Source organism: Panthera pardus, unplaced genomic scaffold (assembly GCF_024362965.1).
Source record: "Panthera pardus isolate Hobbes unplaced genomic scaffold, ASM2436296v1 HiC_scaffold_19, whole genome shotgun sequence".
Taxonomy (NCBI): domain Eukaryota; kingdom Metazoa; phylum Chordata; class Mammalia; order Carnivora; family Felidae; genus Panthera; species Panthera pardus.
In genome coordinates this window covers 21968591-21991004 of record NW_026526754.1, presented here as the reverse complement: position 1 = coordinate 21991004, position 22414 = coordinate 21968591, and the positions used below count along the sequence as shown (strand labels likewise).

The window sequence follows — 22414 nt, the reverse complement described above, 5'->3', positions numbered from 1 at the left end:
ACGCCCTTACCATCAATGAACACAAAACAGATGGAGGTGGGCACTGAAGGGATTTATTCACCTTCTAAACTGTGACCTGACCAAGCTTTGCTTTCGGTGATTTCTTCCTTTTCCCCGAAGTCAAAGAGGAGAAACCAATAAATCGCTCTCTAGTCTGTGCAGCTGAAGTAACGCTTTCAACACGCCGTCATTTAATCCTTCCTCTCCAGCCCCAGTCTAGAGTTCAAGAAGCCAAGGTGAAACGGGCAGGACTGGCCAAGGCCACATGCCACGCGGGCCGTGTGGCTCCAATCCTACGGGGTCAGTATCCTCTGCTCCATCTTGCCAAGTAAAAAGAACTCCACACAAAAAACACTCAAGCGGCTGGTGAGGTCTCATCAACGTCCTTATCCTTATCCTTACTCGGACCTCCCTTTGTTCTTTTCGATACAATTTCAACAGTTTTCATCTTTAAAATACGAATATGAAAAAATATTCCACATAAGTTTTATTAAACTAAAACAGAAATCATTAATTACATGTAAAAGACCTGAATGGTGAAATATACCGAAATCGTGTTTAGGAAAACTCTCATAAAATTGTGAATTCTCCTACAAATGAGCCCATAATTAACACGATTCTAACTGAAATCTCAATGGGGTTTTTCATGGAACTTGGCATGCTGATCACAGACTCTTAAGGAACAGTTAAGGATGAAGCAGAACCAAAACGCTTGGGGTGAGCACAAGAGGGTGAGGGCCCTCCCAGAAGACAGACTACAGAGCCGCAGCAGTTAAAACGAGCAGTACTGTTGCAGAGACGAAGCACAAGGGCCAGAGCAAAGGGCACTACAACTAAGGGCCCGGTGCTGGGACAGCTCCCTGCGGCCAAGGCAGAGGACGAGGTCAAGCCCCACCTCACATACACAGCGAAGTCCATTTCAGCAGCATTGCATACTACAGTGAACACAAAAACCTTAAAACTTCCAGAAAAAAAACCAGTGTCTTTGCTACGTCAGGGCAGGGAAGAATTTCTTAAAGACATTTATAAACCGGAAGGAAAAAAAAGATGTTTGGCATGAAAGTTAAAAACTTACTTCCCATACCCAGAAAGAAAGAAAGAAAGAAAGAAAGAAAGAAAGAAAGAAAGAAAGAAAGAAAGAAAGAAAGAGAAAGAAAGAAAAAGAAAGAGAAAGAAAGAAAGAAAGAAAAGAAAGAAAGAAAAGAAAAAGAAAAAGAAAAAGAAAAAGAAAAAGAAAAAGAAAAAGAAAAAGAAAAGAAAAAAGTGCATCTCACATGAAGTTTTTAAAAAGCCCCCGTGCTAGGGGCACCTGGATGGCTCACTCAGTTACATGACCGGCTTCAGCTCAGGTCATGATTTCAGTCTGTGAGTTCGAGCCCCGTGTCTGGCTCTGTGCTGACAGCTCAGAGCCTGCTTCAGATTCTGTGTTGCCCCCTCTCTCTGCCCTTCCCCCCACTCACACTCTGTCTCTCAAAATAAAATAAAGACACACACACACACGCAAATTATTTAAAGCCCTCGTGCCAGGAAAAGATACTTGTAATATGCAAAACCCAAGACTATGAGTCCTGTAAGCAATAAGAAAAAGACAAGCCACTTAATAAAAAATGCGGACAAGGGAGACAGGTCATTCACAGAAGGGCTGGGCATACGAAAGTAATGAAGCGGTTCTCAACTTTGCAACTTGGGAATATTGTAAATTAAAACAGTGAGAACCCGTTCATAACCAGCCCAGCAGACTCACAAAAATTTTGAGCACACCTGTCGTGAGAATAAGCGAGAAGCTTTTCTTTAACTGAGATGGTGACAGCGCTCACGCGCAGCTGGGGGCGATGCAGACGGTTAAACCCTCAGAAAGCGGATGAGCAGAGCAGCCACTAAAACTAGACACTTACTCCTGGTGGCCCCAGCAATCCCACTCCTAGGAACAGATCTTGGAGAAACCCACAGAGCATGAGGACACACAGTAAAACATGTTTACTGCAACGTTTCTGTAGTACGTAAGAACCAAAGATCTAAACGGTCCTCAACAGGAGACAAGGCAAACGAGCTGTGGTACGTTCTCCTGACGGTATCGAGAAACTGAAACCAAAGAACATGAATGTAGAACATGAATGTACGTTCATCAAAGAATGAACGTAAAGAATGTTACCTTAAAAGAAACAAACTACAAAAGGATGAATCTACAGCTGACCCTTGGACGACACGGGTGTGAACCGTGCAGGCCCACGTCAGGCGGATTTTTTTCCAAAAATGCAGAACAGTACTGTAAATGTATTTTCTCTCCCTTATTATTTTAACCTTTCCTTTTCTCTAGCTTACTTTGTTCTAAGAATACAGTATATGATACTTATAAAACCCAAAATATGGTAATCAACTGTTACCGTTGTCATCGGTAAGGCTTCCGGTCAACCACAGGCTACGGGTAGTTAAGTTGCGAGGAATCAAAAGTTCTCGCGGATTTGCAACTGCGCTGGGGTCGGCACTCCCAATCCCCTTGCCGTTCAAGAGCCATCCGCAGTATGACTCGGTTTACCATTTAAACCACAGGAGACAATATGGTGCTACAATCTGTTGACAACCACATATGTAGTGAAAGGTGAAGACGACAGTCCGAACACAATAGCAATCCGGCAGAGTTGTTACTTCTGGGGAGGGAAGGCAGGAGGTGGGAACGGGTACAAGGGAGGCCACGACGATGTCTGTGACTTTTTGCTGTTTAATAAATACAGCAAAATGTTAACAGTAGTCAAATCTGCTCGGTGGGTTTGGGCATTTCTCGTATTAGTCTCTGCGCTTTTCTGTACGTTGGATTTCCTTATCAACAAGCATAAATTAAAAACTCAAAACTAAAATGTAACCATGAGTTATATCTATACACATATTCAAACAAAACACTGTTTTGTCTTACCTCAACTGAAGAGCGAGGAGTCACAAAGAACTGATTGAATTCATCAGGGCTAAAGTCTCCAAAAATATACTGGAAAAAAAAAAAGCCACCGATCACATAAAATATACAATTTATATTTTCAGGCAAGATGCTACAGACTATACCAATCCTATGAAATACGTAGGCCAGAACACCCAAGACCCTTTCTCAATTAAACAGATCAAGGGTCGGCAAAAAAGATTCCGAGGTGTGATTTTCCATCACAAACAAGAAAATGCTCAGCCGTTTCCGCAAACTGTCAAAGAACACTCTGAAATTGATAAAGCCTATTCTGAAACAGGTCAAGTGTGTGCGCACCACACTTATCCTGAAGGAAAACCTTCGGGATCACGAACCCTTCCAGGTGTTCCGTTTACCTGTCTGTCGACTCATGTCACTATCTCCATTTCAGCCCTCTCCGCCGCACATACTAATGAAAAGCAGAAAACGTGGTTCAAAAGGCAAGACAGGGAAATCCAAAACAAGAAAAATGCTAATGATCCTGATGAATGATATTTAAGACATATATGTGATTTTTTTTATCCTGAAGTTGCATTTAAATATGATGCACAGATAAACATGTTTTTTTGTTTTTGTTTTTTTAAATTTTTTTTTCCAACGTTTATTTATTTTTGGGACAGAGAGAGACAGAGCATGAACGGGGGAGGGGCAGAGAGAGAGGGAGACACAGAATCGGAAACAGGCTCCAGGCTCCGAGCCATCAGCCCAGAGCCTGACGCGGGGCTCGAACTCACGGACCGCGAGATCGTGACCTGGCTGAAGTCGGACGCTTAACCGACCGCGCCACCCAGGCGCCCCCGATAAACATGTTTTTTAAAGTTTATTCATTTATTGTTTCTGTGAGAGAGAGAGAGAGAGAGCGCGCGCGAGCGAGCATGCGCACTCACAAGTGGGGGAGGGGCAAAGACAGAGGGAGACAGAGTCCAGAGCAGGCTGGAGGCTCTGGGCTGTCAGCATAGAGCCCAACACGGGCCTCGAACTCCTTACAAACTGTGAGATCATGACCTGAGCCGAAGTTGGATGCTTAACTGAATGAGCCACCCAGGTGCCCCAAAGTATTTTTTAATTTTTTATATTTTTTTATTATTGTAAATTTATTCATTTATCCTGAGAAACAGAGACGGTGAGAGTGGGGGAGGGGCAGGGACAGAGGGGGAGAGAATCCCAAGCAGGCTCCAAGCTACCAGCGCAGAGCGCGACCAGGGTCCAAACTCACAAAACCATGAATGAGATCATGACCTGAGCCGAAAGCAAGAGGGAGACACTTCGCCAACTAAGCCACCCAGGTGCCCCCGGATAAACATATTATTGAACAGATACAAGCCTATTTGTGAACTGCTGCTTCACAGAATTCGGAACGTGACTTTCTGAAAAAACAACTGGTTTACCTGCATGGAAGCAAGTTTGGCAAGTACCTAGCGGTTCATATTCTCCCCGAAGCTTCTAAAAATAAGTCACTGAAAAGAATCAGAACGACTAGATTTCTACAACAGAGAACACTCACTGAATTATTCATTCACATAATCAACAATTATTTAGAGCCTACTAACTGCCAAGCGCGACGATCGGTTGCTGGGGATAAAAATGGTAAGCAGAGGGGCACCCGGGTGGCTCAGTTGAGCGTCCAACCCTTGACTTCGCCTTGGATCACGATCCCAGGGTGGTGGGATTGAGCCCTACCCGGGCTCCACACTGAGTATGGAGCCCTGCTTGAGATTCTCTCTCTCTGTCTCTCTCTCTCCCCCCACCCTCCCCCCACCCCTCCCCGCTGCTTGTGCTCTCACACTCTCTAAAATAAAGGAAAAAAAAAGAAAATGGTAAGCAGAGTTAGGGCTCCTCTGCTCTAATGGAGCTCAATAACCTACAGGGAAATTTACAAGCATGTAATCAAAAGTAACCAGTAACTACGTATTATAGATGTGGATAATGCCCAGTCTTATTGTAAATGTAGATAAATGCCAATTAACTCTCACAGCCTGTTAGTAAGAATGCACCAATACTTTTCAGGAAAATATTTCTGGAGGGCTCTCTGGCAACAGCTACCAAAACTGTAAATATATATAAAAAAAACAAGAACAGCTTCACACAATACTTCCATATACTTGCAAAAATCCACAAAGAAATTGTGTGTTGATGCTAATGGTGAAAATAAGCAGTCTCGAAACAATTGAAAAATAATCACCTGCGATACTTTCATTCTGAACTTAGACCTTCTTATCATTCCCCACACTGAGGAAAAGCCTGTCTTAATGTCAGTCTGGTGTAATACCACGCAATGGAAGGGAAAGGTATCTTTCAGTGAAAAGGAAGCGGGAGAAACGGTGGGGAGGGGAAGCAGGGTGTAATGAAATGACAGCGCTGGCTGGTATTCCCACTACAGACAGAGATCGTAAAGTCTAGATATAAATAAACCTCAAAATGTGCTCAGGAGGGAATGAAAAGACAAGCCAAACTAAGAGAAAATATTTCCAACAATACCAAATGCTGACAAGGATTTGGAATGACTGGGACTTTCTACATGGCCGACACAAATGCGGAATGGCACAGCCACTCTGGAAAAGAGCCAGGCAGTTTCTTACAAAATGACTTACCATCAGACCCAGCAATCCCATGCCTCCTCAGTCACCCAAGAGAAATGCAAACCTATGTCCACAAAAAAAACCCAAAAACCAAAAAACAAAAAAAAACCCTGTAGGCTGATGTTTATAGCAGCCCTATTCAAAACTGGAAACAACCCAGGGGCACCCGGGTGGCTCAGTTGGTTGAGTGACCGACTCAGGTCATGATCTCGCAGTTTGTGAGTTCGAGCCCCGCATCGGGCTCTGGGCTGACAGCTCGGAGCCTGGAGCCTGCTTCAGATTCTGTGTCTCCCCCTCTCTCTACCCCTCCCCTGCTCACGCTCTGTGTCTCTCTGTCTCTCAATAATAAATCAACATTAAAAAAAAAATTTTTTTTTAAAAACTGGAAACAACCCAAATGTCCATCAAGAGGCGAGTGTGATACGTCTATAAAATGAAACACTACTCAATGGCCCTCAAAAGCATCATGCTAAGTGAAAGAAGTCTGACTTAAAAAGCCACATGTGGTATGATCACACTTTTGTAACATTCTAGGGCAAAACTGTAAGGAGAGAAAACAGCTCAGTGGCTGTGTCAAGGGCTGGGGAAGGACTGATTACAAAGAAGCACAAGTGAACTTTTGGGAGTGATGAAATATTCACAGCGGAAGCCTGTTGGAAAAACAGTAACCCTCCTAATTGCCAAGGAAACACACAACCCACTAAAACACTAATGACTTCAGGGGCACCTGGGTGGCTCAGTGGGTCGAGCGTCTGACTTCAGCTCGGGTCATGATCTTGCGATTCGTGAGTTCAAGCCCCGTGTCGGGCTCTGTGCTGGGAGCCTGGAGCCTGAAGCCTGCTTCGGATTCTGTGTCTCCCTCTCTGCCCCTCCCCAGCTTGTGCTTGCACGTGCTCTCTCTCTCTCTCGCTCTCTCTCTCTCTCTCTCTCTCAAAAACATTTAAAAAGATTTAAAAAAACAACACTAACGACTTCAGTCCCCATACAAGGAATGGACAACAAATATTCACAGGACATGTGAGGACAAAAATGAAGAGAATTACTTTTAAAAATGAGTCAGTCGGTACAGGGGCACCTGCCTGGCTCAGTCACGATCTCATGGTGTGTGGGATCAAGCCCCGCATCAGCATCGGGCTTTGCGCTGACAGTGCAGAACTTGCTTGGGATTCCTCTCTCTGCCCACCCTGCCTCTCGGGCGCTCTCTCTCACAATAGATAATCTTAAAAAAGAAAAACCTTTGAGTCACACTTCCTAAGCACCCATTCTTATTGTCGTTCACATACAATGTAAAGTGTTCACAAGAGAGATGCGGGTAGTGGGGTAGGAGAACTAAATCTCCAGATAATTTCAAAATATCGTGTCAATAAAAGGGGTGGGGGGGCAGGCACGTAATTCCTGGTGGCACCTGTAGGTACCACATCCCCACAGCCGGTGGCTGGAAGAAGCCTCACCATCAACCTAGGCAATGCGCTCAGAAAGATGCCAAGGAAAGCTTTTCTCTTCTGTCATTTTCAATTTTACCATTTTTACTGCTTTCTTTACTTTTAAAGCATGATCTGAAAAACTTTCCTACGGATTTTAAATGCGTTTTTATGACCATTTCATGCCCATAGTTTCTCCAAGGATATGTGCCTTCAATCTCATCAAAAGACTAATGGGAAAAATGAGGAAAAGCTTGATGTGCAGGTGGGGAGGAGTCTCCAGGATACCGTTAAATGAAGAAAACGCTCTTTGGGTACAAAAAGGAAGAAAAGCTGGAGGCAGTACAGTGGCACCAGATTCCTAGCATGTCTCTTGCAAGAATTCTTAGTTCTGAACCATAGAAATACCTAATTTATTTAAAAAATTACTTGCGGGGCGCCTGGGTGGCTCAGTCGGTTAAGCGTCCGACTTCGGCTCAGGTCACGATCTCGCGGTCCGTGAGTTCGAGCCCCGTGTCGGGCTCTGAGCTGACCGCTCGGAGCCTGGAGCCTGTTTCGGATTCTGTGTCTCCCTCTCTCTCTGCCCCTCCCCCGTTCGTGCTCTGTCTCTCTCTGTCTCAAAAGTAAATAAACGTTAAAAAGTTACTTGCAAAAAGTCAACGTAAACAACCGAAATCACTGCACAGCTATTCAAAGACACTCATTCTGCACAACAGCTACAAGCCGGCACCTAATTTGCACCTGTGCTCCTTTCAAGATCTCAATGACAACAGATTAGGACTTGATGAAAACGCTTAATCCAAAAAAGCCATCCTAAGCAACTGCTAACTATCAACTACACAACGCCAAAGTATCACCTACCACTCAACGGACGGCTGGCGGGAGCTGTGGTCAACTCCAACGTGATTCCCTCAACACTGGCACACGTGTAGCCGAAAACAACTCGGTCCACTCACTCCTCTTGCCACAATCAGACCAGACCGATCTTCAATCTTTCAAACGCGTGAGTTTCCGAACACGAGCAGTTACACCCCACTAATACAAGAAACAGTCGTTTCAATTCTGCGGCTGAGATGACGGAGGGATTGCTAAGAGGCTGGCACCAAGAAGAGTGAGCGTTTCTACAAGGTGCTCACCACCCCGAGGAGTCTGGTTAGGATTTCCATTTCCTACAGAATGAGTATTCCCCATATGTTCACGGCAGATAAACCGCCTGAGTCTTCTTCCTATGTGTCTGTACACACACTGCTTATATTTAACCAGAAATCCAAATATAAGGAAGTAGCCGCAGATGTAGGAAGGCCTGAGAGTTGGGGGATTCACTCTCACAGGGCGGCCAAGGTCAAGCCCCTGAGGTGTCAGGCAAGGGAAGGCTTAATAAAGGCAATTTCCCACCTTCACGGTGCATGCAAGAAAAAGGACAACTCCTTTCTAGGCAAAATAACTAACTACCGCCTCTTTGGGAACCCTCTTTGGGAACCACGCAAACAATCATTTGGACTGATGTAAGAAAATACCCCACATAAACTCTGAGGCTGTGACATCATTTCAGGGTTTAACAAAATCAACTGTATCATCCAAAACTGACTACAGGAAGCATTACCACGAATAAGCATTTTATTATCCACATTGTTCCAAAAAGGCAAATAAGAGTGTTGCTTATAAAATAAAATTTAGCTTCAATAAATTTATTAGGAGCAAGAAAGGTAATTTTTTAATGTCCTGATAAAAAAACTACAAACGCAAAGGCCAAGTATTTATTCAAACCCCGGTGAGTGGACATAAATCACACGGCCCTGCATTTTACTGACAAAATTATTGAACTAAAATTATACCTAAGGGCTCAGGCAACAGTGTTGGGACACTGAGGAGGAGAACCAAACTGCCATTAAGTGTTCAGGTTCTACCACCTCCTTCTCCAAAAGCCTTCTTAATTTTCCATCACAAAATATCGCAGGTGTTTGGCAAAATGAAGAACGTGACCAAAATAGAGGGGCGGGACTGTGTTCTTCAAAGATTCAGTGTGATGAAGGCTGTAGAAAAGCTCCAGATTACAGAAGCTACAGACACCCGCCAACTAAAGGCAACACCCGGCCCCAGACTGGATCCTGGCCCGGACGGGAGACGCTCTAAAGGAGATTCTTAGGTCAACTGACAAAATTAGAATACGGACGGCAGGTTATAAAAAGTATTGTCTCAATGTGAATTTATGAACGCGGGAACTGTCCAGCTGTGGTTATGTAAGAGAATATGCCCATTCTTAGGAAATACCTTCAAGCATATGCAAGGTAAACGATCATGGCGTGTGTAATCTCTCAAATCTCAGAGGGGGGATGACAAAATGGGTATCTGCACACGCACATGTTAAGAGAGTGAGTTTGGGAATATGTCTGTGGAGAGAGAACTCAGGCACACGCATAAATGACTATGCAAAGGGGGTTAAAGCTTTTATTTTTTTTTTTAAGCGAGAGAGAGAAAGACAGAGACGGCGGGGGGGGGGGGGGGGGGAATGGCAGAGAGAGACAGAATGTTAAGCAGGCTCCGCATAGGGCTCAATCCCATGACCCTGGGATCATGACCTGAGTCGAAATCAAGGGTTAATGCTCAAGTGATGAGCCACGCAGGCGCCCCCAAAGGGTCGATCTGGGTAAAGGAGTAAAATGGGGGTTCTTTGTACCGTTCTTATTTTTGCAACTTCTGTAAATTTGAAATTATTCCCAAATAAAGAGATTTAATTTAAAAGTCAAAGCTGAAAACACTCATTTGTGAGACCAACCTTTAACCCCTCTCTTTATGTGAGTATGAAACATTCTCCTTCCTCTGGAGAAGTATTAATAAATACATTCTAAAGTCTTTTTAGGGAAAAAATATTGTAGGAGCCTGGGTTAAAAAAAAAAAAGGTAAATATGGAGCTCCTGGGTGGTTTAGGCAGTTGAGCATCCGACTTCGGCTGAGGTCATGAACTTGCGGTTCATGAGTTCGAGCCCCACATCGGGCTCTGTGCTGACAGCTCAGAGCCTGGAGCCTGCTTCGGATTCTGTGTCTCCCTCTCCCTCTATTCCTCCCCGGCTCACACTCTGTCTCTCTCTGTCTCTTTCTCTCTCTCAAAAATACAGATTAAAAAAAATTATAAAAAAGAAATATGACTCTGCCTGATTTCATAGGATTTATAATTTAGTGGGGAAGAAAAAGCCACTGACCGCATGAATTAGTTGTGTCCTGTAAGAAAGAGCAGAAAAAGATACAACAGGACAATTGAGTCTGCATGAAGAAGAAACAGTAGGAGCAAGTGCATTCTTTCTTGCATTTCCAGAGCCGGGCACGGGGCCCAGCACAGACAGATGCTCAGTCAATGGGTTCAGTGAGGACAGAACAAAAGAAGGTGCCTGAAGGCCCTCTGTTGGCCCACCTGCACTACAGAAATGTTTATATTGCCGTTAATAATTTTACTCTCTCAACAGCTGTGGCAGACACTGTAAAGCAAAGCTGGAAACTCCCTCTAGGTTTTCAGCAACCCCCACCCGAGGTGGATGAATAATGGAGTCACGAGAAGGAACAGGAAAGCAACCATCGAAGGCTCCCTTCCCAGCTGCCCTGATGCCCAGGGGAAAGGCCCGCGGTCAGGGGCATGCCCCACGGGCTTCTGGGCTCCCCAAGCCCCTTCTCCAGGAAGCAAGCCTGTAAGGTGCAGAGGCTCTCGCCCACCACCGGGGACGCAGCTGACTTCTCCTCATTTCCAACTAATTCCAGCTCAGGCTTTCAGAACTCCCACTGTTCACATGTTTGATTATTTTCTGATCCTTTCTAGAAAGGACATGATAACAACAACAACAACAACAACAAAGACGTAGGAAGTGCTTCCGGAAAACAGGGCAAACCCACAACACAGGACGGAGACCCGCCCCCTGGCTGAAGCACAGCCCCTGGGCACGGCTGCTCTGGGTTTCACCTTCTGGAGACCCGATCTGGCCCTTGCAGGGAGGGCCTGGCTCTGTGAACCCTGAAGAAGGGGCTAGGCAAACCTGGAAACACCACGTTCACACTAAAGGAAAAAACAAAGACGCGATGTCACCCCAGGAAAGTGAGAAGGAAAGACGCTGGCCGTCACCTGCACCGCGTCCGCGTCCTGCACAGACCGCGGGAAGCCACACACCGGAGGCACGGGGACTCCCACCCCAGCGCGGCGCTAGGGGGCGCTGGAGCACCGCGTGCTGCGCCTTCAGTCCCACTTTCAAAATCTCATCTCTAAAAGCACGAATACAAACAGAGGGTGCCACCAAAGCAACGTTCTGCCTTCAGAAGGACGCGCGGAAATAGAAGATCAGGCTCTGAGAGAAAAAATAAAGCTACGAGGCAGCGATCGATGAGCACCGTGCCGCGTGTGCACGGTACTCGGTTTCCCAAGGCAGTGAGACACCGGCGAGCCAGCTCCCAGAACCACCGCCAGCCGACGGGCATCAAGCCAAGCCTCGCCGGGTGAGAGGACAGAACCAGGCACGGCTACCAAGAGGCTGAGAGACACGACGTCTTCTCCTCCCTCAGCATCCAACCCAGCAAGGCTGAATTTGGGAGAGAGGAGGAAAGACGAAGGACTAACAAACTCGTTCGTTTCGAGAGTGACGAAGTCTGAATGTCCTCTCTAGTGGACGTGAGGGGGTGCCGGACTGGGCAACTGGTAGCGTTCTGCCAGCTCCAAAGGCATCCCCTGGATGGAACAAGGACAAAGCAGCAGGGGTGTGGAAATGTCCCCAGGCTAATCATTGCGACCACATGGATGAACCCTGAAAACCATGCTGAGTAAAAGTCAGGCACGAAGGGCCACGTGCTGTATGATTCCACTCCTGTGAAATGTCTAGAAGAGGCCAATCTCTAGAGACAGAAAGCAGACTGTGACTGCCAAGGGTTCAGGGGAACGGGAAATGAGAAGTCGCTGCTAATGGATCCGGGGTTTCTTTCTGGTGAAATGCTCTGACATGGACTGTGCTGATGGTTGCACAACTCCAGGCACACACCAAAAACCACTGAAATGTACTCGTACTGAAATGGGTGAATTCTATGGGATGTGAATTAGATCTGAACAAAGTAAAAAAGAACGTCAGTGCCTGCCTAAAAGACTCTAATTTCTTCACTAAACTATACTGATCAGGCCTGCTAGGTGACGGAAGCTCAGTGACGGCTACTGAACAGTCACAGCACACTTTCAACTCTACAAAGTGGTGAGCAGAGAGGACACTGTTCGGGCCGTCGAGGCACAACGGGAATTTCGTTGACTTAACCATATGCACTGAGGACCAACTACCTACACAGAGCTGTGTCAGATCAGAATAAACTGAGTAAGACAGACACAGGGTTCAGGACAGCACCACATTTACAGTTCTGTCACAGCACAAGTGAACTGCAAGCTGCACTGAGAGCTACGGAGGGCAAAAGCAGACAAAGAGGGAGGCAGAGAAGGGCTTGCTGCCCAAAGCACTGGGCTGCAGCAGAACCCTGCTTTACCTTCTTGGGGCCGAGGGATCCCGAGAAGGGGACAAAAGGACAAACTGTTACAAAGCCACTCCCATGGGCGGTGCCCTCTTCCTAGGATACTAGCATCCAAATGCTGCAATATCGTGTCAGTTTCACATGGTTTGTGTGTTTCACGTGACTACTAAAGTCCATCAGAAGATCACCCTGCACCTTCCAACGCAGGATCTGTGACGGGCTGGCCGCGTATTCCTTCAGAGCTTTCATGGAGATTCTGAGCTAAAACTTGTTCCCACCAAATCTATTTCCAAAATTAGAAAATATGATTCATCTAACAGAAATCCATTTCGTACCAACTTCCCAGCCCTATATCTGCATTAGGTACTTTACACAATGGCAGTTAAATTTTAACTTACTTTGCTCTAAACTAATACTAAACAGCAAGATAAAAGAGCCCTCATTATACAGTAACTTCTACCTAGAATTTTTATCACATGGAAAAAAGCTGATAAATTATTAGGGGGTGAATTTAGCTCCAGTAGAAAAGTTCAAGATTCCACCATTTTCATTCTCATTACCATCACCTAGCTGCTAATCTAGGGAGGAAGGAACAGGGTTGGTGGGGAGACACAAGGCAGGGAGGAAGAGAGAACAGAGAACAAAAAAGAGAGAACAGAGAAGAAAAGGGAAAACAAGCAAAACACCAACAAACAAGACACCAGAACAGCAGTGCTCCCTCTGCTGGGGCCAAGGGTGAGTGCGGACAGGCTGCAGGGAGGGGAGGTCTGGGGAGCCACTGCAAGGGCAGAAAAGTACCTTAACTGTTGACGTGATTACGTTAAGTGGGCACATTTGTGGAGACTCATCATGTATACTTTAAATGGGTGACATTCCCTGCACATAAATTATGCCCCCATAAAGGTTTTTTTTTTAATGAACAGGAGCCAAGTTAAACTCATCTTCGTATTGCCGGCAGTCAATGCAGTACTTGGCATACAGTAGGTGCTCAAAAAAGCTTTGCTGAACAAATCATTTCAAGAAGAGGAGGAAGAGATCCCCACTCTCCCACCCCAATTATAAGTTCTTGGGATAAGGAATGACAGCCTCTCCAACCTCCACAACAACAGGAAACTTCCCACATGTCAGTGCCACCAAATCACCCCGTTTGCTCTGACTGGTTTTTATTCTTCGGTTCTTAAGATCACAAGAGATGTTCCAGCCAGAAGCACAATTTTCACGTTTAAATATAATCTTTAGGGGGGCGGCGTCTGGGTGACTCAGGCGGTTGAGCATCCAACTTTCGATTTCAGCTCAGGTCATGATCTCATGGTTTCTGGGTTCAAGCCCCATGTCAGGCTCTGCACTGACAGCACAGAGCCTGCTTGGGATCCCCCCACACACATACAAAAGAAACACACACACACACACACACACTTTAAATGTAATCTTGAGGGATACCTAGGTGGTTTAGTCAGTTGAGCAGACTCTTGGTTTCAGCTCAGGTCATGATCTCACAGTTCGTGGGATCAAGTCCCACGTTGGGCCCTGCACTGCCAGCAAGGAGCCTGCTTGGGATTCTCTCTCCCCCTCTATCTCTGCCCCTCGCCAGCTCACTCGCCCTCTCTCTTTCAAAATAAATAAACTTTAAAAGCTAAATAAACATAATCTTTAAATATAACCAAGATATAACCTTTCATTTTTAAATATATAGTTAAACATAATCAAGACAATCTGAATTAAGCTTTACAGAAAACTTATTAGGAGCGTACTTGTTTTGGCCTAGAGGAAAATCATTCACAATTACCACATGGTCTCCCAAACTAAAGAAAAATCGACTTTCACATTGTAAATCTAGAAGGGAAAAAGGGGGGTAGAAAAAACCATGAGTGTGATTAGAAAGTATGGGGGCAGGTCAACCTTTTAAAAATCCATTTTCATTCCCTACCACCCCCCTACTATCCTTGCCTACCAAGAAAGTCACCTGTGTCCAGTGTGGAGAGGGCACTCTCCTAGTCTTTACTGTCCCCCTCTATTTTTGGCTTAAACTTTTTTTGTTTTAAACATATTTTACTAAGAACCACCTATTTGCAGTCAGACCCACTTCTCTGTCATAAATACGACTCATGTTCTTGTGCATAAAAAATTCTTTCCTTTTAAACGGATGCACGAGAAAGTTAACACAACTGAGAATACCAAGTGCTGGTGAGGCTCCGGAAGAAGGGGGATCCTCACGGTTGCTGGTGGAGACAGAAAATGACACAGCTACTTTGGAGAGGCTGGCCGTTTTCTATAAAACAAAACACACCGCTGACCACATGACCCAACAATTCCACTTCTAGGTATTTTACTCACAAAAGTGAAAATCTACGTCCACCAAAGACTTGCACATAAGCGCATACCCTAGCTTCGTTCCTAACAAACACTGGAACAAAACCGTGCACCAAGAGGTGAAGAGAGAGGGGTGCCTGCGGGGCTCAGTCGGTTAAGCGTCCGACTCTTGATCTCAGCTCAGGTCATGATCCCAGGGTCGTGGGATGGAGCCCCACATTGGGCTCCACCCTGAGCTGAGCGGCGAGCCTGCTGGGGGTTCTTTCTCTCCCCCTCTCTCTGCCCTTCCCCTGCTCGCTCACTCTCTCAAAATAAATAAATAATTACGTTAAAAAAAAAGGAGGTAAAGAGAGGAACTGTGTTACTTCCATAATGAAATACTACTCAGCACTGAAAAGGAGCGGACTCTTACCCACAGTACGGATGAATCTGAAAGTGCTGTGTAGAACGAAAGAAGCCAGAGAGAGGAGCACACTCCGTGTAATTCCACAGGAACAAAATCCTACAAAAGGGGATATGCCCAGAGTGACAGAAAGCACATCAGCAGTCACCCACTGTGGGGCAGAGACTCATGGCAAAGGGGCATGAGGGAACTTTTTGGACAACAGATGGACTGTGGTAACAGTTACCCTGGCATAGACGTGTCAGACCTCAATCTGAAAATTTAAAATCGGTACATGTATTCTATGAAATTACACCCCAAAATGGTTCATGTTTTAAAATTGGTGCAGAATTAACCAACGCCCGTCTACAAATGAGGTGGATGAGGCAGCTGCACTGCAGAAGCAACTCTTGGAGCGCCTGGGGGGGCTCAGTCGCTTGAGCGTCTGACTCCTGATTTCGGCTCGGGTCACGGTCTCACAGTTCGTGAGTTCAAGCCCTGCACTGGGCTCTACCCTGCTTGGGATTCTCTCTCTCTGCCCCCACCTCTTGCTCGCGCGTGCTCTCTCTTTCCCTCTCTCTCTCAAAATAAACTTTTAAAACACTAAACCAGAATCAAATAAGTAAAAGCAGCTCTTGAAGACCAAGGACCACAGTAGTAATCCTTCACTTACATTAAGCAGATTCTTAAATACTCTGCTAACATCCACACGCTGAGATGTGCTTTAAGATTTCGTGTTCCTGGGTCCCAAGACTCTTACCAGTAGTGCCCAGCACCACCTACGATCCTGGGCATGACACCTGTAACCTGCTGCCTGGTGTCGCCATAAGGGTGCCCACTCCCGGAGTTGCCCAAGCACTAGACCAGAGACTGTTCCAGCCCGGCACGGCCTTTCTAACTGCCTAGATCCCCCAACCGCCTACTCAAACCCCACGCCACACACAGGCAGTTGCTGCCAGTAACACTGAATCAGACCTCGGGTGTTTCATTAAACAGAGTGCTACACGGGCAGAAACTTGCACACGCATCTGTTCTACAGGGTTTTTCACTTAATGGAACATGCTGGAACCAAACCAACAGAGGCTCAGCTACCGAAGGCCACCTGCCAAAAAGGAGCGTGCATCACTAAACCAGAACTTTAAGTCAAAACACATTTGGAAAAAAGCAGTGTGACTACATAAACAATTTTCTTCTAATCTGCTGCCCACTGCCAATGGTTTCCTAAATACCTTGCAAGATCCAGAGCTGCCCAACTTACACCCCGCAGCCCACACACCCACAGGGAGCAAGTTGAGAACGCTCCCCTTCAGGAGTCGCTCTGCTTGTTAATGAAAACCAAAGTTACTTAGAAGAGTCGGTCCAAGCAGTAAAAGCTGCAAAATTACGATCTGCTGAAAACAAGAGAAAGCAAAACCGGGTGCTGACAGCTAAGGCCGGGCCGAGCCCCCTGAGGAAGCAGTCCGCTGCTCGCTTTTTCGGCTTCACTTTCACCTAATGATCTGCCGAAAACAAAGACCGCAACTATGCAGAAACAGCTTCCTTTACCAGCCAAAATAACAGATTGCGCTCCATTCCTGAATTACGTTTGTAAGTTGGCTGTTATGATTAAAAATCTTTTATTAGAAAAAAACAAAACCTGAGACTTCGCGAAGTCTGCCCTATAGTAAAGATGTGCAGCTCGAAACTTGAATCTCCTGGAAAAGTATTTCACCCAACTGGCTCACAATGCTGTTTTCCGTGCGGAACACCAACCACTGGTGGGGCTCACCTGGCAGGGGAGCGGGGTCAGCTGTGCAGGACAAAGGCCTGCGGAAGTGGTTCTCAGCCCCAAGCTACCCCTAGAATCGTCTGAGGACCCTCGGGCCTTCCCTGCAAAACTCCAGGGTTCAGTGGGGGCAAGCAGGGAGCCCAGGCTTCACTCAACATGCTAAATAAACGCTTTGTGTCCTCGTGACGTGCAGTTAGGGTTCTGGACCGGCGTGGAGGGCGCTCCCACGGCCACTCCAGGCAGCCGAGGAGTCGGGAAACTAAGACAGCACGAGGGAAGGCCAGGCGAGCACAGCTACCTCGCCACTCAGTTATGCCCCCAAACCAGACAGAAGCAACCAGGAAACCAGCTGAAGTGATCACTTTGTGAAAGGACCCTCTGCTTGACCAACAACACGCAGGGCATCTGTTTTTAAAACGGGAACTCTTAGTGCTTTCAAGGGTTTACTGATCACTAACAACTTACCGGCAAACCACGAAGCTAAATGTCAATCAGAAGAGAAACTGTCATGCAAGTAAACTGGAAACAATTTGATAAAAAAATTCCATTCCCAGGTAACTTTTCGACCCGTCTTTTCCACAAAGACCATTCTTTTATAACTGAGCTCATTTCCCATTTGCTCTTAACTGAAATCTAACACTCACCTCCAACACTCTGCTTTTTCAGAAACGACCTCCCATCCAGCACCCTTTCACACCCTCCAGCTAGTCTGTCTCTCCATCACGCACCCGATGTGTCAACACTGTGGGCTCTCTCTCACACACACACTCTTTCCGCGGGTGGCTCCCGCCCCCTGCAGGTCCGGACTCGGCTCCGGCCACCCCTCCTCCCCACCCCCGGCCTATCCACGCCTGTCCCCGTCCCGCAGGCAGCTCTGTTCCCCGCCTCGAACCGTGCTGGTGAGGCCCCGACTCCCATCCTCTCCCGGCCGCTCGGTCAAGCTCCAGGCCCACTTCCCGGGCTGCCGGCCCTTCTTTCAAGCTCTGGTTTCTACTTCCAAGCTCTGGTTTCGCCTTCAATGCCAAAGGCCCGTTATTTTCTCAAAACCAGCTCCTACATGAACGCCAACGGCAGACTTCATGGTTCTGCCAACCTCCCAGAAGAGAAACCTTGAAGATTATCTTAAATTATGTACCTTTCCATCCCAAATTTCTGGGACAACTCAACAAAGTATCAAAATGTTCAGAAAGCTTTATCTGGCAAGAACAAGGGCAACTACATGAAGAGAAAGAAGTATTCTGATTAACTGACCCCTATCGACATCCCACGACTGAGACCCAGAGAACAGGATCTCCATGAATCAAAGGCAGGAGTAGCACCTTTCTGAACATACACCGCACCTCAATAATAAGATTATGGGGCACCTGGGGGGCTCAGTCGGTCGAGCATCTGACTTCGGCTCAGGGCATGATCTCACGGTTCGTGGGTTCGAGCCCCGCATCGGGCTCTGTGCTTCCAGCTCGGAGCCTGGAGCCTGTTTCCGATTCTGTGTCTCCCTCTCTCTCTGCCCCTCCCCCACTTGTACTCTGTCTCTCTCTCGAAAGTGAACATTAAAAATAATTGATACACAGATGTCACTTTATCATTACATTCTTTCTTAAAGACAGGGATTTCGAACTGTTATTTGGGGGGAGTAGACCCCCGAGAACACAGTCCACTCCCTGAAGAATGCACACACGGAGGAAGTGACAGACCTGGAACAGGAGAGGAGGAAGGAGTGGTGCTCCCGGATGGGACTGTAACGGACTCTGCAGCCATCCTCCAAATGTCCATTGTCCTCCTCCCCTGCCGCTTAGTGGTCACCCAGTCCAGAAGGCTGATACACACCCACTCCCAGCTCTAGATGGGAGGCCCGACCTGGCATGCCACCCACCCTCCCTGCCCACAGCACCCGGTTCAAGGGTGACCCAGAAGGCACAAACCCCAAGACACAGCCAAGAATTCTGGATCACACGTCCACTCTCGTGTTCTGGTTGATGTGGAATAGGCTGGACATACACAGGAAGCCTACAACCGCTGTGACTATTTTCTCATTCGGAGGAAAACTAGTCTTAGGAAAATGCTGACACAACAGAAGTGAAAAGAAACCAGGTCCTCAAAGATATCACTGAATTGATTAATCAACCAACCTTGAAGCGTGACCTACCTCTGGGATTTCTGGTTCCATGAGCCAATAAATCTCTAGTTTATGCTGTAAGCCAATTAGAACTGGCCTTTCTTTGACTTGTTCTCAAAAGCATCCTACCTAAGACAGGAATGAAGCGCACAATAAAGGACATAAAAAGGCTTGTTCCAAGTTCAGTGGCAGCAACCAAGGGACTCAGAGAAAGTAAGGTCACTCCAAAAGCCAAAATCAGCTTGCTCAGAAACGCAGGCCCTACTGTCTGCCCACAGGATGCCCTCCGCCTGCCTCCCCATTTGCCAAAATCCTATTTCACTGTCAAGGCTGTTCATCCCTCCCTTCCCTCACCCTCTGAATTACTGCTTCAGAGCCTCGCACGTGCACCTCCCAAGCACTGAGCACGTAAGTACACGGCTCAGGACGTGCCTGGCAGTTTCCCACACCTCGGTTACAGGCTTAGTCACCCACTACCTACACAGGGTAAGAACGCCAGTTATCTTCCTGAACATCTGTAGCAACAGCTAAGATAGTTGGCCTTCACCAAACATTAATCAGCTGATTGACAAATACTTTATGAAAAGATCTTTCTCAATCTTTCCCAAGTAGTTCACACATAGACCTGGCTTCTGATCAAACTGGTACAAAGTTTAAAAATCCAAACATGAAAAAACTTCACGTTTGGGGCGCCCAGGTGGTTCGGTCAACAGAGTGTCCAACTCCGGATTTCAGCTCAGGTTGTGATCATGGAATAGAGCCCCACACTGGGCTCCACGCAGAGTGCGAAGGCTGCTTGGGATTCTCTCTCTCTCTCCCTCTGCCCCTCTCCCCCTGCTCGCACACACGTGTTCTCTGTCTCTCTCTCTCATAAAAATAAAAATATAATAAAAAACTTCTTATTTTCAGGGCACCTGGCTGGCGCAGTCACTACAGCATGACATTCTTGATCTCAGGGTCGTGAGTTTGAGCCCCATGTTGGGTGTAGAGATCACTTAAAAATAAAATTTTGAAAAAAAAGCCCTTCATGTTTTAAATTCCCACTAATTACTTAATATTACTTAGCAAAATATATCTTCTCCTCTACCCCCCAAATAACCAATGAATTAAATGTATCTTTCAGTTTACTTTAATGCTTTAATTAGTTCTGGGAAATAAGGTAATTCACAACCAGACACAGCTAAAAAATGTATCCAAAAAATGTCCATCACTGTTTTTAGTATGTGTAAAATATAATTTGTGAATACACCACAGTACTTAAAAATAACATTGAGGAAAAAGTTTAATAATGGACAATACTCACAAGTGGGGGAGAAAAAAAAAACCTTCACTCAACAACATATAGTATAATCCTATTTCATTAAAGAAGAAAGTGCATTATTATTATTACATATGTTGCAACAAAGCTGCCTGGTTCCCTCTGCATCCCATTTCAACTGGTCACCCAAAGCCTTATTCGGCCCCCAGGGCCTTTTGTGCTGCTCAGCTGGTCATGGGAGCACCCAACTGCCCCTTCCTGCCTCCAGGCTCAGCCTCCAAACCACATGTGGCCACCACGGCACTTTCTCCAAAATGGGAATCTGATTTTGGTCCCCAGGAGCAGCCTATCACAACCGTTCAGGACAAAAAGCCCCAGCAGAGCACATAAGAGCTCAGCGCCTGGCACTCATCTACCTTCCCAGACTCACGGGCCAAGGCTCCCCACAGCCCAGCACGGCAGTTCTCTCCGTGCACGCTGCTGTGCATGCTGGGCCTCTCGCATCCGGGGCCTTCTCTGGCCTGGATGACTTCTCACATCATAGAACACAGTTCCAGAGTCTCAGCTTTACCAACTATTTTCCCGAAAAACCTGCTGAGTTACACACTCTTGATTGTAACAGCTGATTAGCCTCTATCTTACATGCAACTGTGAACTTCCTCAACATATGGACTGGGCTACATCTCTCATTAACTTGTACATCAATATATACTCACTGAGCACTGATCATGTTCTAAGCCCTGGAGATGTATCAATGAACAAAACAAACAAATCTCTGCCCTCATGAAACTTATGCTCAGCTCTGACATACAGTTAGGCTCTCCACCTGGGAAGCTGTTGGCTCTGTGGCTCTCGAATTGGGAGAGTTAACGGCACTGGCTCTGACGGGATCAGAGGATCACTGCCACGGCCTACGAACAGGGCATGGGAAAGCTGTGCCAAAAGCACTGTATTTGCATCAGTAACCGCCTTTTGATCTATCTCAGGACTACATTTACTGAGAAACAACCCAGAGAATTAAACAAAATACCTTATGATCTGATATACAGATCAGTCGCCTGGATTCAAGGAACTACACAACAGAGATAAAGAAAGCCATGAAGACCCTTAAAAGAAGCTCAGGTCGCCTGTGCATATTTTTTTTTTTTTTAAGCAAAGTCTACACCCAACGAGGGGCTTGAACTCACACCCCAAGACCAAGAGTCACGTGTTCACTGATGGAGCCAGCCAGGCACCCCGCCCACTCATTCTTAATGCAAAAATTACAACCGATCAGAACACTTCATGAGCAGCCCATCCTTCTATTCAGGACTGGCACTAAAAGGTATTTCCACCAAGGACGAATTTGTCCCTCGCCGTTCTGCACGCTGCAGTGCTAATCTTCATGCCCAGAACGAGAGACCCCACAACAAACCCATACGCAGTCTTGAATGTACTGAATGTACCGGTCATTTCCTCCAAGTGGCCCCTCTGTCAAGTAACTTACCCACTGCACACACCGCAAAGGCAAGACCCCGTACTGGCAGTGGAGGTGCTGGAGGAGAACCAGACCTCAAAAAGGCCTTCCTGTGCCACCAGGTCACCCCCGGGATCCTTACTCTTACTTCAGAGCACCTGAGAGAGCTCGAGTTAGACAACCGACCTGTGCTGTTCTCCTCTGCCAGGCAGGGCCCCGTCTGGGCACGGGGCCCACACGGGGCCCGGAAGGCTACAGGCCTCCACGAACAGCTGACTGACCCTCGGGGGAAAGACAGGGCATCTACAGAACCAAAGTCCACGGGGCCTCAAAGCTCACCAGGCACACTGCATGCAAGGCAGCCCTTTCCTTTTTCATAGGAAACTGAAGGACTGACGAAGCTAACTCAACCCTACGTTCCCACCCAAAAAGAAATCAACGTCCAAGAAACAAAATGATAGTGTACTTTACTTTCTGTCTGTCCACCTTAAAAAGAAAAGAAGTCCATCTGTTCAACTTGTGCCAGAGGCTAAGAGGCAAACTCCAAACTCAGCTGTGGTAATTGTTTCCAAAACTAGTCAATGCTACGATATTGCTACAGTGTCACCGTGTGGAGTCAGCTAAGCTTCCAGCCAAAACTACTGCAGAGACTACTGCCAATTATACACACACACACACACACACACACAC

The 22414-nt window shown here is 46.6% G+C and overlaps 1 protein-coding gene across 1 annotated transcript in view; it reads right to left on the bottom strand.

The window, feature by feature from the left end:
• Window positions 1–22414, bottom strand: part of USP10 (ubiquitin specific peptidase 10) — a 69570-nt gene that overhangs the window by 36744 nt on the left and 10412 nt on the right. The window contains exon 2 of the mRNA XM_019413029.2: window positions 2912–2980. Within this exon, the coding sequence (XP_019268574.2) occupies window positions 2912–2980 (69 nt within the window). The remainder of the gene's footprint in view (window positions 1–2911; window positions 2981–22414) is intronic.